The sequence below is a fragment of the Geospiza fortis genome, unplaced genomic scaffold (assembly GCF_000277835.1).
Source record: "Geospiza fortis unplaced genomic scaffold, GeoFor_1.0 scaffold237, whole genome shotgun sequence".
NCBI lineage: Eukaryota > Metazoa > Chordata > Aves > Passeriformes > Thraupidae > Geospiza > Geospiza fortis.
The window spans coordinates 2,261,004-2,276,330 of record NW_005054319.1 but is presented as its reverse complement, the minus strand read 5'-3'; the positions used below and the strand labels follow the sequence as shown (position 1 = coordinate 2,276,330).

The 15,327-nt window shown below is 47.8% G+C and overlaps 1 protein-coding gene across 1 annotated transcript in view; it reads right to left on the bottom strand.

The window, feature by feature from the left end:
* Nucleotides 1–5,011: 5,011 nt before the first annotated feature.
* The window catches only part of INTS1 (integrator complex subunit 1), a gene marked incomplete at its 5' end in the record, with an annotated part of 28,085 nt that continues 17,769 nt past the window's right edge, over nucleotides 5,012–15,327 (bottom strand). Inside the window, 16 exons of the mRNA XM_031056562.1 lie at nucleotides 5,012–5,620; nucleotides 6,027–6,136; nucleotides 6,210–6,301; nucleotides 6,802–6,872; nucleotides 7,753–7,866; nucleotides 8,415–8,527; nucleotides 8,987–9,114; nucleotides 9,375–9,567; nucleotides 9,934–10,067; nucleotides 10,546–10,669; nucleotides 11,651–11,877; nucleotides 12,467–12,554; nucleotides 13,514–13,632; nucleotides 14,168–14,291; nucleotides 14,375–14,549; nucleotides 14,922–15,062. Coding sequence (XP_030912422.1) covers nucleotides 5,505–5,620; nucleotides 6,027–6,136; nucleotides 6,210–6,301; nucleotides 6,802–6,872; nucleotides 7,753–7,866; nucleotides 8,415–8,527; nucleotides 8,987–9,114; nucleotides 9,375–9,567; nucleotides 9,934–10,067; nucleotides 10,546–10,669; nucleotides 11,651–11,877; nucleotides 12,467–12,554; nucleotides 13,514–13,632; nucleotides 14,168–14,291; nucleotides 14,375–14,549; nucleotides 14,922–15,062 — 2,069 coding nt within the window. The remainder of the gene's footprint in view (nucleotides 5,621–6,026; nucleotides 6,137–6,209; nucleotides 6,302–6,801; nucleotides 6,873–7,752; nucleotides 7,867–8,414; nucleotides 8,528–8,986; nucleotides 9,115–9,374; nucleotides 9,568–9,933; nucleotides 10,068–10,545; nucleotides 10,670–11,650; nucleotides 11,878–12,466; nucleotides 12,555–13,513; nucleotides 13,633–14,167; nucleotides 14,292–14,374; nucleotides 14,550–14,921; nucleotides 15,063–15,327) is intronic.

The window sequence follows — 15,327 nt, the reverse complement described above, 5'->3', positions numbered from 1 at the left end:
AAAATCTCAAAGGACCAAAACCAGTGAGCATCAGAAAAAAGTGTGTCCTGTCACCTAGGTATAATACACAAATATCACATCAAAACAGAAAAAACTCTCTCTCCCTTGTCCTTCCTACCCACCAGCCACATGTCCTGCTGGCTTTTCTGTCCCCCAGTGCAGTGAAATGAAGGGCAGGCTAGAGGGTGATTTCAGAAAGTTGTTTCCAGGCAACAAAGATAAGAGATTGCTCACATCCTGCATCCTACACACCAGGTGATAGGAAAAATGAAAAGGGCATTAACAGCAGCTTGGTGGGTCAGCAGTCCCAGGGAGCGGAAAGGAGCATCCCAAGAGGGTTGGGGGTGGTATTTATTTCATAAGGTGATCTCCCCTTGTCTGACAAGGAGGGGAAACAGACAAAGGTGATCCCCAGTCTTCTCACTACCATGGCAGAACACTCTCTCTGGTCCTCCAGGAGAGCACATCCCCATTCTTATTAGAAAGTGAAAGCAAAGGAATGTTTTGTAGACCAAAATCTGTCTGGATCATGCAACTGCGTGAAGTGACCCCAGGTTTATCAAGGAACCTCCATGGGAGCAGAACACACCCTGAAGCAGGAACTGGCTTGGGCACTTTGAAATGCTGTGTCTTATCAGTAAAGCAGAATTTAAAGCCTGTAAAACCAATAAAATTTGTTAGTGATTAACAGTGTGAACGTGCTGAAGCAAAAAATCACTTCATGTTTTCCAGGCCCAAGTGAAGTTTCCTTTTCCTGGTAGTGAGGGTGAGGTTTTGTTCTTGTTCAAGGAACACAAAAACACTTCCTCATCATTCACCTTATTTCTGAACCCTGAAATCCAACTGGAACCTCACCTGGAGAAGAAGCCAGCTCTTACCTCAGGTTACAAACTTCATAGGAATACAATCCTTGAGACAGAGCAACTCTGAAGGCCAGAACTTTCCACTTCGGCACTGAATTGACAGAAAAACTACAAATTGCCTTGTTTTCATCCAGACCAAGCCTGAAGCAGTCTGTGCTTTATTAGGGGGAGAACAGGGACTGCCCTAGAACATCTATGACAGTATAAAATTGTGACTCTCCAGTCCTGGCCACTCTGTGTCCCTGTGTTGGTGCCTTGGTGGGTGCAGAACCAGGGTATGGCCTTGTGTGTGGCACTACAAGCTCTGCAAGAGAACTCATGGTAAATGTGTTTTGGGATGCCCCAAAAGGGCTGAGCACCCTTAGAGGTCTCACTCCTCTCCAAAGATACTCACAATAAAACCATATGCATCACTTCAGATTTTGAATATCATTATTGGTTAAAAAAAAAAAAAGAGAGAAAGGGAGGTAATTTTATTACTCTTATGGTATGTTTTCCATTATTTGCATAATTGCTTAATGCTAATAAGACAATTAGCAATTCTTACAGCTTAATAATTACCCAGCAATGACTGGCCTACTGTAGCTTAATTAATTTTTTAATTGTTGCTGGGGGTCTTGACATTTTTTGCCAGTATCTTCTTGTGTTAGGGATGGTGTTCCTGCAAACAGGCTGATACCAAAACACCACCAGCAACACAGGACAGGCAGATGTGTTGTTATAGAGGTCTTCTGATTTTAAAATGATGGGAAAGTTCAAGCTCTATATTCTGCTACTTTAAGGGCAAATTATCTAAATACAAGGGCAGGCAACACAGGGAGCAGTCTACCTCAGGCAAATGCTACCCATAGAGCAGACAGGCTACTTGGATGGCATGGGGCTGGCTTTGACACTCCTAAAGTTACCATTTTTAGCTTTTAGCAAAGCAGTCCTCGAGTTAAGTGTGAACTGTACTGTCCTGAACTGTGGTATGGCCAGAAGGAAGCTAATTGAGGGCAGGCAGGGCCAGGATTGCATTTGTCACTGATGGGGGTCACAGATGAGGTTGGCTGGAGGGAGTGGATGGCAGAGCCCCAGGGAGCAGTCCTGGGAACAGGCTCCACTCACAGACACCAGGTAGAAGGAGAGTTTTCCTCTCCTTTTTCATTTTGCACAAGACTTCTTGCCTGCTGCTCCTTGCAAGGTGAGGCTTCTCTTTACCCTTTCCCATTTCTCATGGCTGGCACATCAGCCTTTAGCCATGAAATCCCAGTTGGTGGCTGTCACCTGCACACCTCTCCCTGTGCTTCTGCTGTTGGTGTAGCAGGTTGGGCAGATGTTCCTCTGAGCTCAGTGGTGGGGCTTGTCCAGCTCCCCAATGCCAAGCATGTCCCAGAGGCAGCAGGCACTGAGGCAGGAACAGGCAGGCACCTCCCTGCTTAGTCACACCCTGCTCATAACCAAATTTACATGCTGCTCCAGGATACCCCTCACAGTTCCTGGGGTGCACAACCTTGCCCAGAGCTGTGCCAAAAAGCCACGAACCTCCAGGACATTGGCACCTGTGAGGGGCCACAACTGCAGCCACACAAGGCCTGGCAGGTCGTGGTGTGGCCAGCTTGGAGATGCCCACCGGTGCCCAGCCAAGCAGTGGAGACCCATCATGTGCATGCTGGACAAGAGCCAGCCTTGCCCTGAGCTGGGTGCAGCTCCAGGATGAGAAACAAACCTCTGGCCAGTTTTCTCCTCCCCATCATGCCTCCCCCTACAGCTGGCAAGGGATTCCCAGTGTAGCTGAGAAGACAAAAAGCCTCCCCATGAGCCAGTGTTAAACACATTCCCCAGCCCCAGCCACCAGCTCTGGCAGCCCAGTTCTCTTTAGAAAGCTCTTGACTGCAGGAGATGATGGTGAAAAAGTGTCTGAACAAGCATTTTGCAGCAGTCTGGGATGTGCTGCCTGTAAGGCAGATGGGAGCAGTGACTTGCACTGGGTGAGTCATGGGGCCCCATGGGCTTGGCCAGGAAAGACCCTGCAAACCTCCTCACCACTCCTCTTCTGATCAAGGCACCAGCTCTTGAAGACACAGAGGATGTTCCCAGCCCCAGGAGGAGCCTGGGATGAGCTGTGAAGGGGGACACTGCCAGCTCAGCCAGGATGGGAGGAGAGGAGGTGCTCAGCCAGGCAGAGATGGAAATTACAGAGCACAGTGTACAGTCAGGGCATCAGTACCACTGTCACCAACGACTTGAGAGCTGTCACAGCTGCCTTCCCCAACAGCAGGGATGGGGCCCTGCCCTGAGCTGTCTCCACCCAGCCAGGCACCCTCTGACAGCCCTGTTTTCAGCACTGATCTGGTTTTGATGATGTGCTTCAAGCCAAGGCAACCTGCTTAGCTCCACTGGGTCCAAGCAGAGGATGGCAGCAGAGAAAATGCATTGTGGGAACCTTCAACACAGCAAAAAGGAGAGATCAACAAATCACAGACGATTTTTGTACTGGGAGATCTATGGGAAGTCTCAGTTCTGCAGAGTAACTTCCACCCACATCATCTCCATTTGACTTCATTTCCTGATTTCCCAAAAGGAGATTCCTGCTGCTGCTAAAGAGATGCTCCTTCCACCTTCCCAGACATATCTCTTTCCACACGGCTCTGCAAAGCCTGTCTGCTCTGGACTGGGGGGTCCTGAAGTAGTTCTGCCAACATCCAAGCATGTCCTGCTCCTGTGACCCAGGCATCCTGGAGCAGCTCTGCTCACCACAGGCATTGCAAAACACACACAGGACAATTTGGGACCAACCACATTGTTTGGTTTTGCCTGTAAATGTTTCTAGTTGCAGCCCCAGAGTGGAATTTCTGGAAAGCCCCAGCTGCAGAGAGGATCTTTACCAAAGCACCACTATCGTGTTTGACTCACTGTCCTTGCACAATAACAGTCCTGAGACATCTTCCCTGCTCCTTGACTCAAAGTCCTTAAAAGCCCTTTTCCAGGAAGTCCCACAAGTTCCCAGCTGCTCTAGGCCCACAGCAGCACCAACAGAACTACCTCCCTGCCCTGACAAACTGAGCAGTGCCTTAATGATGTGTGATAAGGGACTAAGGAAAGGGTTCCCAGTGAGATTCCTGGCTCCCCTTGGACAGGCATTAATCCTGCTGTCACTGAGCCCCTCAGGAAACCCATTCCACTGACTTGATCTCCTTCAGCTGTTCCTCCACATAATTTACATGGAGCTAATTGCCACAGTAGTGGCTCTGGATGCAAAGCAGATGCTGCTGAGGAAAAGAGCATGTTGCATCCATAACTGATGGCTCTAATCTCTATTTAAAGACAAGGCTACTTAGAGTTGATGGGAGGTTCAGTTCTCCCCCTTTTCTTCTCCATTTCTTTGCAAAGCCAGCTGGACATTCATTCATATTTTGACACACCAGCTAAAGTGCTCAGCTGTGATATTCCTCATGTGCAAGAACAGCCAATATTTCCCCACCCAGCCACCTATGAGGTCACAACTGTCCCTGCCACCAGCAAGGAGATAAAATTCCTCCAGGATGTTTGTCATTACCATACTACAGTGTTTCTCTACTAACAAGTGGAGCACCAGAGGAATAGAGACAAATGACAGGAGAACAAATTGGTGATTAGAATTAAGTGAGGCTGGAGAACAAGCACAAGGAGCAGTAATTTCTCTGGAGCAGGGGAAAGGAAGATTTCCTGTCCTCAAATGACAGCTGGCAAATAAACCCTCACCCCTATCAGCAGGCAAGGACCAGAGAGCAGTGGTCAGAAGAGTCACAGGGAGGAACTGGCAGATCCCAAGGAGGAAACCCAGCTGCTGGTTCAAAGCCTCCACTGTGACAGTGGCCAGCTGCTGGGATGTTTGCAGATGTACCAAGAAGTTTGTTTTATTTGTTTTTAAACAAAAGTTTTCCAAGGAACCTCTTAAAAGTTGTCCTGTCAGGAGCTGGTACTGACCCAACTCATCCATAGTAACTCAATGACCCTTCCAAATCTGTTCTATTTCTTGCATATCCTGTAGAAGGCCTAGACAGCCCTGTGAGCACTTGGCCATGGAGATGGGTCTTCCAGAAATGCTTTGTCTAGAGTAACAAGAGACTGAAGAACAGGGTGAGAGAGATGTCAAGCTATGCCCAAGAGAGCAGAGAAAGGCACAATGGAAACAAAGAGAATTTTAATTATAAAATAAAAACCACCCACCCCCAGAAACCAAAGTGGTCTCTCCCCCTGCACAAATCTGCATGTTCTCTCCAACACAGAGAGTGCAGACACTTCAATTGCAAGGGCCATCACTCATTCCCTTCTGCTCTCCCAGCAGCTGTGCCTTCTTGGAGAGACAAAAAACCCCAAATAACAAACCAACAGCCACTGCCCCAAGATCCCAAGAAGGAAGTGGTCCCTGTTTGGCACAATGTTTAGGAGATTTTTCTCCCACAATAATGGCATCTTAGCCAGCCAGATTGATCGTTGCCCTTTTCTGATCTTCAGTCAGCACCTTCTTCTTTTCCAGCACAGTCTGGCCTGCCACATCACCTCTTTGATCCTCCAGCACATGGGTTGCAATACACTGTTCTTCTTAAAGGGCTGTAATGCAGCTGATGAATCCATTAAATTAATTCCTCTGGAAGTGGAACCCCCAGAACCACATGTTCATATCATGGCCTCCATGTGCAGAATCTTCAAGGCCTCTGAGATCTGAGAGCTGGTGTCGATCTGGCCGTACATGCCCACCAGGAAGGCCCTGTGCAGCAGCACTGCTGCATGCTCTGGGAAAGGGAAAAGGAAAGGGAAAGGCAGAGTGAGGACTGGCCCCAGGGCTCCTTGTGCAAGAGCAATCCACCAACAACCACTGGGGGAGCATTTGCAGCTGTATGAGAAATCTCCCCTTCCATAAGAACTTGGCACTATCCCCCCTCTAACAGCTCTGTGGGTTTGTGATCATGTGAGAGGTCACAACTCAGAGAAAACTGTAAGGGAGCAAATCCACTTCAAGGAATCCCCCTTGTCTCTATGACAAATCCCCCTTGTGAAGCTCAGCCCAAAGCTACTGCTGGTATTGACAGCCTGGTCTAAGCAACAGCAATCCATGAAAACTTCCCAGGGGAGCACAGCACCCCAGTTTTGACCCTTGTGAGGCCAACCACGGCCCAAAGGTGGCTGATCTCCAGGTACCTTGGCAAAGGAGGGTGTACTCAGGCAGGTTCCTCAGCGCTGTCTGCACCACCTCGAAGTCTCGGCTGCCCAGGCAGTACATGTAGGTGGGCAGGAAATCTGCAGCAATGCTGGGAGGGAAACATGACAGGGTCAGTGCAGCCCCAGATCAGGCAGCACAGGCTCAGGTGCAGTGGTGCTCACCTGGGGTTGTTCTGGATGGAGCGCAGAGCCAGGCTGAAGGCCAGGTTTCGGCAGGAATCCTCTGATGAACTCATCAGCTTCTGCAGGTTTGTCTGAAAGATGGACAAATGTGGATCACAGGGCCATTCAGGGACCACAAACTCCTCAGACTGGCATTACTCCCCCTCCACACCAATCCAGCCCAACACAAATCCAGCAGGTACTGGCTGACCCCAGAAATCCCTCTTTGTAAGACAGATTATCCTGGTTTTGAATACTTTAAAGTACCCTTCTGTAATCTTATTTCATGTGGGACAGCTGAGTTTTCCCTAGTTTCCAGCTTATTCAACAGAGCTGTTCTGTTCTCTCCTTGCCCTGGGAAGAGGACAGAGGTTTAATTCTTCCTCTGACATACAGTAGATGATAGTTGAGGCAGTATGCAATGGAAGGAAATACTGTCTGCCCTCAGCAGGGCTAACTGAGGACACATTTCTCCTAAGGTGCTGCAACAACCACCCAAAAAGCAGAGGAAGGGTGGTGTTTCAGCTGGCTGTGCAACAGTCTCTGGTGAAAAGAATCCCTTCCAGTTGCAGTTTGAGACACCAATACTCACAGCAAAAAAGGCAAGAATTTCTGGCCTCCGTCTGGACATCTCATCAATGTCTGTCAGCACCTCCAGGATGTCTGGGAGAAGACACAGGTTGAAAAGGTGACTGAAATTCACTGATCCAGCAAAGAATCTTTTCTTTTTCCCCACAAAACAGATCTCCCAAGCCATCAGGGAGATGTCATCATCTCCCAAGTTTCCCCACTTGCACACAGAGGTAGTGTAATGAAGGCAGTTCCTCAGAAAGGTGGAGACCAGGGATGTGCCAGATCGACACATCCCAACCTGCCCAGGCAGAAGGAATACAATGGGGTGAGAGTTTTCAGTTTCAGAACACCTTCTTCTGTAAATAAAGACCTTCAGAGTGTTTCTTTAAAAAACAGGGTACAGGTAGGACTTTTTTTTCCTATTCTACCTTGGAAGGAAAACTGTCACAACTTAGGTTTGAACACAGGACACATGTAGTTTCAGAAGACCTTTGGAGATTATTGTTCCCATATGCCAGATTAACATGGTTTTCTTCTATGAAGGCCATTTGGGGATTTCTAGCAAATCCTGCTTCTCATCAGTTTGGTATTTCATTCCTATCAGCACTTCAGACCTGGCTCGAACTGCAGCATTCCTTGATTTACTCATGCTATCCCCCAAAATGCTTGAGGATCCTTGAAGAGCCTCAAAGGGGCAATCAAATGGCCCAGAAGGGCCAATCTCAAATGGCCTAAAAGGGCCACTGAAGTACTGCTGAACTAAGTGATAACAGAATCATAGGAAGCCTCTGTCACAGAATCACAGGAGGCTATGGACAAGTTAATCCAAAAATGGAACAACATCCTAACTGCTGGTGACTTCCAAACACAAGATTGAAACAGGAAACCAGGCTGCTGCTGACAGATAAGTAACAAGGTTGACAAATGCCTGCATTTGCCCTGTGTCTTTGCACAGCAGGGCCTCACTCACCCTCCACTGTCTGGCCTCTGGAGAGCCTCTTCATGTACGGGGCCATTTCAGCTGGCGTGAGGGGAGTGAAGAGGGACACGCTGACCAGGGGGAGAGAGCCAGCAGCTGCTTCATCTGGGGGGAGAGAGACAGAGCAGGGCACTCCTGACAGCCTCTGGACTGGCCAGGATTCCCCAGCAGTGCAGTGGAGTATCATGAGCCACCAGCAATGCTGAGATACAATTGTCTCACACTGTCTCTAATCTCACTGCACCTCCTGTAACCCCCTCAGCTGACACTGAGGAGGAAGCTTTGCAAGCTCTTTTAATGCTGAATTATTTACCCATGCAAGCTGTGCAAGCTGTCAACAGTGGAAGAATGGATGTACCCTTAGAGTCCCCCCAACAGGTCAATCCTTAAGTGTGGATTAAAACAGCAAAATCCACAACCAGGAAACTCACCCTTGTTAAGAGCTGTTCTGCTCCAGCAGTGATATCACTGGCAGGAAAACAAATTAACCCATCCCAAATACTGCTTCCCAACTGCTGAGCATACAAGTGCCATTCTCCACTCTAAACACACTGAGCTGCTACAAGAACAAACACAGCCCACAAAACCACCTATTCTCCAAAACAGACTGCAGGTTTACCAGCTGGAATAACTCTTCTCCCATCCAGACTCACCATCCTTCTCTTCATCAGAGCCCCTGTCCAAGATGCCACTCTTACTAGGCAGGCTCAGCCCAGCCAGGAGGGACTTCAGCATTGCTAGGTCACTGTTGTCTGAGGACAGGTCACTGGGAAAAAGAAGTGGTGTGTTTGGCTTTCAATAGCAATAAGGGCATGAGAACAGATATGCACACTGAAACAAAGAGCTTCTTAGAGGCAGAAACAATTCCTTTCTTCATAACTGGAACTCAAATCCATTTTCCCCACATATCTGTAGGTGGGACCCTGCAGCCACTGCTCTGGGGAAAGACTCTGCAGCTGCTTCTATGAAAGGTTGCAGGGCACTATAATACCTCAATATAACATTTAGGCCATTATGGGAGTTAAAGTCATTATGTGACTTCCTTGGGCTCAGTTTTCACCTATAAAGAAGAGATATGCTGCTCATTTCAGTGGTGACTTAAGGGAGCCAAGGGTAAAAAAGTGCCATATTAGCAGCTACTCTGTCACATCCTCTTGCTGTCTTCTGTCTGATTAGCTCCTGGCAATCTGACTGTGCATGGGCTAACAGGCATAAGGAAGCTTACTGGAGTGGATCCGAGTGCTTCTGCAAGAAGGAGACAGCTGCCTGGGCATTGCACGTGATGTACTTGTGGATAAACTGCACAAACTTGCTGATGAAGGCAGCCAGGTGCCGGGAGGATTTTCTGTAGTTCTGGGAAAGGATCAAAAAGGTGAGAGTTAACCAAAATATAGCAGCAATGCACTGCCCCATCCTACATCTCTGGGTACCAGGGAGCAGTTTCTTGATCTGCTGTCTCCTCTTCAAGCTCTCCAAGGTACTTAATGCACTTTTTTGTTCTTAGGCATTTAGGAAGGCTTTCCTTTCAAATGAGAAGCACCAAGGTTGGCCCTTTGCTACAGGAGCTTCCCCATCTAGTGGCCAGCAGCCGGCACAGGGAGGGATTTTCCTACCAGCAGCAGACGGATGAAGGATAGGAGACAGTCCCAGAGTGCCGCCTGGTGCTCGTTCTGGAACACCTGCGGCTGGAGCAGCTCCAGGATCCCCAGGACATGGATGAAGAAGGTCAAGTGGTTCTGCTGCCTGAATTCCTGGAAATTGAGGTGAACGCGGCCGTGCAGCAGTGCTGCGATCATTGGCAAGTGCCTGAAACACCAAACAAGAAAATCTAGGCCTAGATCTTTCAAAAGTACATGTTACATCAGTTCCTGGAAGGCAAACCCTTATCCTCTCTCAGAGTTCTTGTCTTGATCCCTGTACAGATAGACTCAGCACACCCCATTTCCCACCCATACTCTGCTCCCCAGTCTCCAGTTCCAAGATTATTCCCTGACAGACACAAGGTGTTGCCTCACTGTAAAAGATGTCACTTTGCTGCCTTTTCTCCTGACTTCTGTACGTGAAGGTGAATTCTGTCACTACCACTGTGATTGCTGCAAGTTTGTTCCCTTTCTAGGACAAGGGTGGATGCTTTGCAGTAAGCCCCAGAGACACACAGGGAGAGAGAGGTACCTAAGGAGGAGGATGGGATGAGCCACAGCCAGCTTCCTGCAGGCCATATTGGCATCCCACACGCGGCTTTCGGATGACTTGGAGTCACTGGTGTCTGCGAGGAGGTTAATGAATCTGTGAACCAGGGCATCAAGCTGCAAGAAAAATAATGAGCAAACTGTTAAGAAGTTTAATGTACAAACCAGCCCCTGGCTCTCCAGCAGTGTTTCCCAATTCCTTTCCAGCTACACAGGGGGGTTAACAGAAATTATTTTCAGGTAGAATCTGCGAGCAGATGCAGTGTTCCAGCTGGCATGGGATCTGAAGTCCACAGTCCCTACAGACATCAAAGCAGGATCAGATGCCTGCACACTTGTGCCTTACAGAAGCCTTTGGCACACAGAAGCTTATGGAGCTTATACTATTTTATAGAAGGACACTGCAAAACAAACCACACCAGAACTCTCTGCTCTGGAGAGTGCAGGCAGGGATGGGGTAACAGAAAAGCAAAATAAAGAAACCAAAGTCACCCAGGAAGCTTTTGCCAGCCCTCACCTTCTAAACTGGGCATCAAGGTAGCATCCATTGTGCATACACAACTGGAAAGGGGCTTTCCTATGCCTCTAACTTTACCTTGCAAGTGCTGCTGTCTCTGGCTCCTTCACTGGTAAGAAGCATCTCAGGCATAGGGACCAGGAGCTCAGGTAGTTGCAGATATATCTGCAGCAGAAGGTCCTGGCAGCACTTCCCCACAGAGCTAAAGGAGAAAGGGAGGGGTCAGCCACAGGACACTACATTAGTTGAACCAGCAAACATCCAAGACCCATCAGATTAGTAACACTCCTCCTGCATGTGGTAAACAGAGCACGTGAAAACAGACATCAATAATCTCAACCAGTGCTTTTTAAGCCTTTGCTTCTTTTGAACAGCTCAAATAATTCACTTTCTACACAGATCCATGCACAGTCTATGGGGATCCATCACGAGCCATTTGGAGTTAGAAAACTGCAGTTCAAAGGCATAGAAGAAGAAAGCTCTGCTTACATTTCTAGTGCAGAGTTCCTGCATGTGGTACTCACAGTCAGCCCCATCCCCATTGGAAAACAAGCCAGAACCACAACTATTCAGACTAACCAGCATGTTCTCCACACACCTGAACCCCCTGGAGATCCCTGGCATAGTCTGTACTGGGAGGAAGTAGAAAGAAACAGTCACTCAGAATCTTTTCTAATATCACCATAAGAAAGGTTGGAATTAGGTCAGTTCCTTTCACTGCCACAAAAACATCATCTTCCTGTTCTTTCCACAGTCTTAAAATAGCTGTTAGGAAATAATTTGGTCTCCATTCAGCTTTCAAAGCAAGTCAGAAGCAGGATGTATTACAAGCAGTGACTCAAGGGATGAGTAGACAAGAAATCCCACGTTAGGAACTAGTAACCAAAAATAACCACTGCCTTAAAGAACAAAAGAAAAAACCCCAAGCATGTCAAGAATTTCATTCTGAAGTCCTAAAAGCAAGAAGGCCCTTAAATTTCACTTTTGAAATCAGCTTCCTGGGCTGAGTACCACTCAAAACCACTTGTTATTTCCCCAAACCTCGGGGAGGATAGTGTGCATTTTCATACAGGCTCTGGAACATGACATTCTTACTGAAGACATACTGGCAAGTCTCAGCATTACCTGCCTGTGCTCAAGAACTACAATTCCAGCAGACAATGCTCCTCATTTGCATCCTCACCTGCTTCCCCACTGCTGGATGCAGTTGGTCAAATATTCTGTTACTTTTTTGATGTTCTCAAGGTCTCCATGAGAACAACTGAGCAGCAACGGCAGTCGAGACTGGATGAGTGTGCAGGAGGCCTCATCAGTGTTCTGGTATCTGGTCTCTGCTTCAGCCAGGATCAGCTCCACCATGCTGATCAGTTCTGATGCCTTCAGGTGGAGCACAAATTCCTCACGGCGCTTCTGTAAGGCAAGAGAACACCCCAAATTATTCCACACCAAATCCCAAGTTTCTTCTAGTCACACCCTCCCTGACTGGAATGGAACCTTAAAACCACACTTAAGAATGGCTCCATATCTAGGGCTCTGAAAGAATCATAGCCCCAAATAAAATCTCTTTACCCCTCCTCTACTTCTTCATTTACTTCCATCTCAGCATGTGTGATAGGTCAGAAAGCATAATTCAGTCACCAGTTCTGTGGAGAAGAGACACAGCCTCCTTTTCTTTGTAAAATGGCAATCATCCCATGCTGAGTTTTAGCTTGCTTGTCACTCCAGCCTTGAGCCTTTACTAGATATTGTGGCAACTGCTGCAGGGGAAATGCCAAGTGGGCAAACTTTATGTGTTCCTATCAGCTTTCTGGACTCTAAACTGCCACTGTAATATGCAACAGCAGAGCAACTAAGCAATCAGCTGAGGTACAGGCAGCAAACTTGGCACACTGCACCTGAATCACTCCAGCCACCTCTTGGCCGTGGAAAAATCAGGCACTGTGAAAACATTGCCTCTCACTCCATCCAGACAGGAATATTGGAAGAACTGAACCAATACCTGAGGAGTTCTCTGGTCCCTTCCCTGCCAGATCCGAGGAATGTGAATACAGGCCCACAAGAAATCCAAGGATGCAGTTGGGTCAAACCTGCCAGAAGACAAAAGAAGACAGATTTGCAATTAGAGTCAACACAACCCTCGGGCAGCACACAAACACATGGAAGCATCACTAAACATGATGAGTGCTGTGAAGAAAGAAACATCTGCAAATGTAAAAATAGGACCTATTAAGTCCCAAGAAGGGGGTTGGTTCTGTTCCCAGATTATGACTAAATAGTTGTTGCAATAAGCACAGCACAGAGTACAGAACAGAACAAATGGCATTCAGCAAGTGTGGGGGCTACATGGAGCCTAACACCATGGACAGGAGCTGGTCATCAACAAAATAGTTGGTACAATCAGACCAATGACCTTACTGTCCCTATCACAGCAGTTACCTTGAACTGAGGAAGTAATTTAATTTTGAGCAAGAAATTAAGAATAAAATAATAAACTGGAATACTACCAGTTTTAGAAGCATTGCTGTTATTAGTTTTCAGCATGTCCTGGTTCATAACTGTAACAATACCACTACACTGGAACTTCAGTACTTGAAAGCTGTGTATAGAAGCTCAGAGCTAGGGCTGCTGCAGAGATCAAAACTGGGAGCCTGATGTAATTAAAGGGTTAGAGAAAGACTGGAAATAGAGTTTAGTACAACCAAAATATCCATCAGAGCCTGCTCAGATACAGAGACAGCCCTCAGTTTGCTATCCAAGCCATCCTGCAAACCCTGTGTTCATAAAGACTACCAACAAGGGCAATGCAAGAAGGATTACCCATAATTAGCACTTCCTGTTTAGAACGCAGCCAAATCTTTATGTGCTGCTTCCATCAAACAGTAGGTAATATTTACATCAAGGTACACAAATCAGCCGGTCTGAAATCTGCGTCCTTCTCACAAAGACTATTTTTGGCAGTCACATCATGAACATGGCAGGTCTTGTTCTCTCTCAGACAGACAGAGTTGCCCAACTCAGTCCCTTGGCTAGGCCAAACAAGACTCACCTTTGCTCCCTGTTCCTGCCAAGCAGAAGCCTGATGCACTGGTGCAGTGTGGTCCAGCTGGACTGGTGAGTCAGGAGAGCCAAGAGGTATGGGCGGAAGGAGGGCACCTGGGACCCTGCCTGGAAGCACCAAGAGAGAAAGAGCTGTAATGAACAGGTCCTGGTAGCAAGGTGGCTGCAGGACATGCCATGTGTATTGCAGAAGGATGATAATCCAGGAGGGCAGAGAGCACAGACACCAGGATTGAGGATTTAGGGCAGCACTTTCTGAGAGAACATGGCATCAGATGTGAAATTCAGTTTCAGCCTTAACTTTGGCATGGCACTTTGGGCAAGCTATTGGTCTGTCTGCAAAAATACCAATGAAAACACAGCTGGCTGGGTTGTTATGGGACTGTGCTGTGTCTACAAAGCACTTTGAAGTCCTTAAAAGAACACAGCTGAGGAAATATAAAGATGAGAGGAAACATAATCCCTGCACTGAGAAATATGAGCCTTGCACAGAACTGTCCTCCTAGTCAGCCTGTATTGCTTTGGAACTCCTACAGTAACCTGTGGCAGAGCATAAAAATAGCCCTTGCCCTGTTTCCAGGTGCAGGTCAGCACCCCAGAAAATCATTTCAGCACAGCAGTCCCCCTGCCCAACCACTCTTACTTTGTTCCAGGAGAACAGTAGCTTCTGCTGTAGATCAGGGCAGCTGCTGATGACCTCTGGGTCCAACATCTCCAGCCAGTCATTGAGAAGGCCAGAGGCAGGCCCTGGCCAAGCTGATTCAGCACTGTGGACAAAGCAAAGCCAGTGTCACTGGTGATACCATGCACCCAGACCTACCTGTGAATTCCCATCATTGCCTTGGCTCACCTGCAACTCTCCACCTCCTTCTTTACTGGGGTTTCTTCCTTGTCCTGGAGCAACAAGGAGCACACCACAGCAATTGGTTTCATGGCAGGACACCTGGTCTCAACAGTAGCTGAGAAGAGGACAGTCAGGAGCTCCTCCAGGTAGGGAGAGTGGGTTTCAATCAGACCTTGAAGGACTAGCAGAGGGAGAAAGATGTCACTCATTAATCCCAGGGTGTGGTGAAAGGTATGGAACCTTGCAAGTATTATTCCTGATAGCCAGGCTCAGTGAGGAAGAGAGAAGCCATTTTTATTTGGGATAGTAGGCTTCCATTTCTTTTTGTTAGTGGAAACCAACAGTTTGCTCAGAGACTTAATCTGAGCCCCAGATCACAGTTTATAAACCCACATACAGTGGGGGAAAGGAGGTGATACAAGACAGAGCCAAGCTTAGATCAGTTCACATTTTCTGATCCAGGAGAAGGCAGATTCCCACAGCCTGCACAGTAGGCAGGGCTGGAAGTTCAAGCTGATGCTAGAAAGAAGGAGAGCAGAAGGGACCTCCATACCTTTGCTGATGAGCTCTGGCTCCACATTACACTTCTCTCCTGATTTCAGGGTTGCAATGATGGCACAGACTGTGGAGCTGATCAAGTCCGGGTCACGACGGAAAGAAAGAGCTTCTGTGAGGTGCAGGAAGCCACCTCGAACTGTAACAAAATCACAGCTCTGTCATCACAGGGACAAGCCAGCCCCCACACCAGACTTCCCTCCTACAGATTTCCCATGTGGCTCCAGGACACAACAACTCAAACATACAAATACACATTCTACTGCCACTTATGGCCACCACCACCCTTGACAGCTCTCCTGCATGTTACAGGGACATGTGGCTAAGAAGAAGCTCTGTAACCACAAACCCATTACCATGCCCAAGGTCTTGGTTAGACTCTTGCTCCCGAGGGATGGCAGATG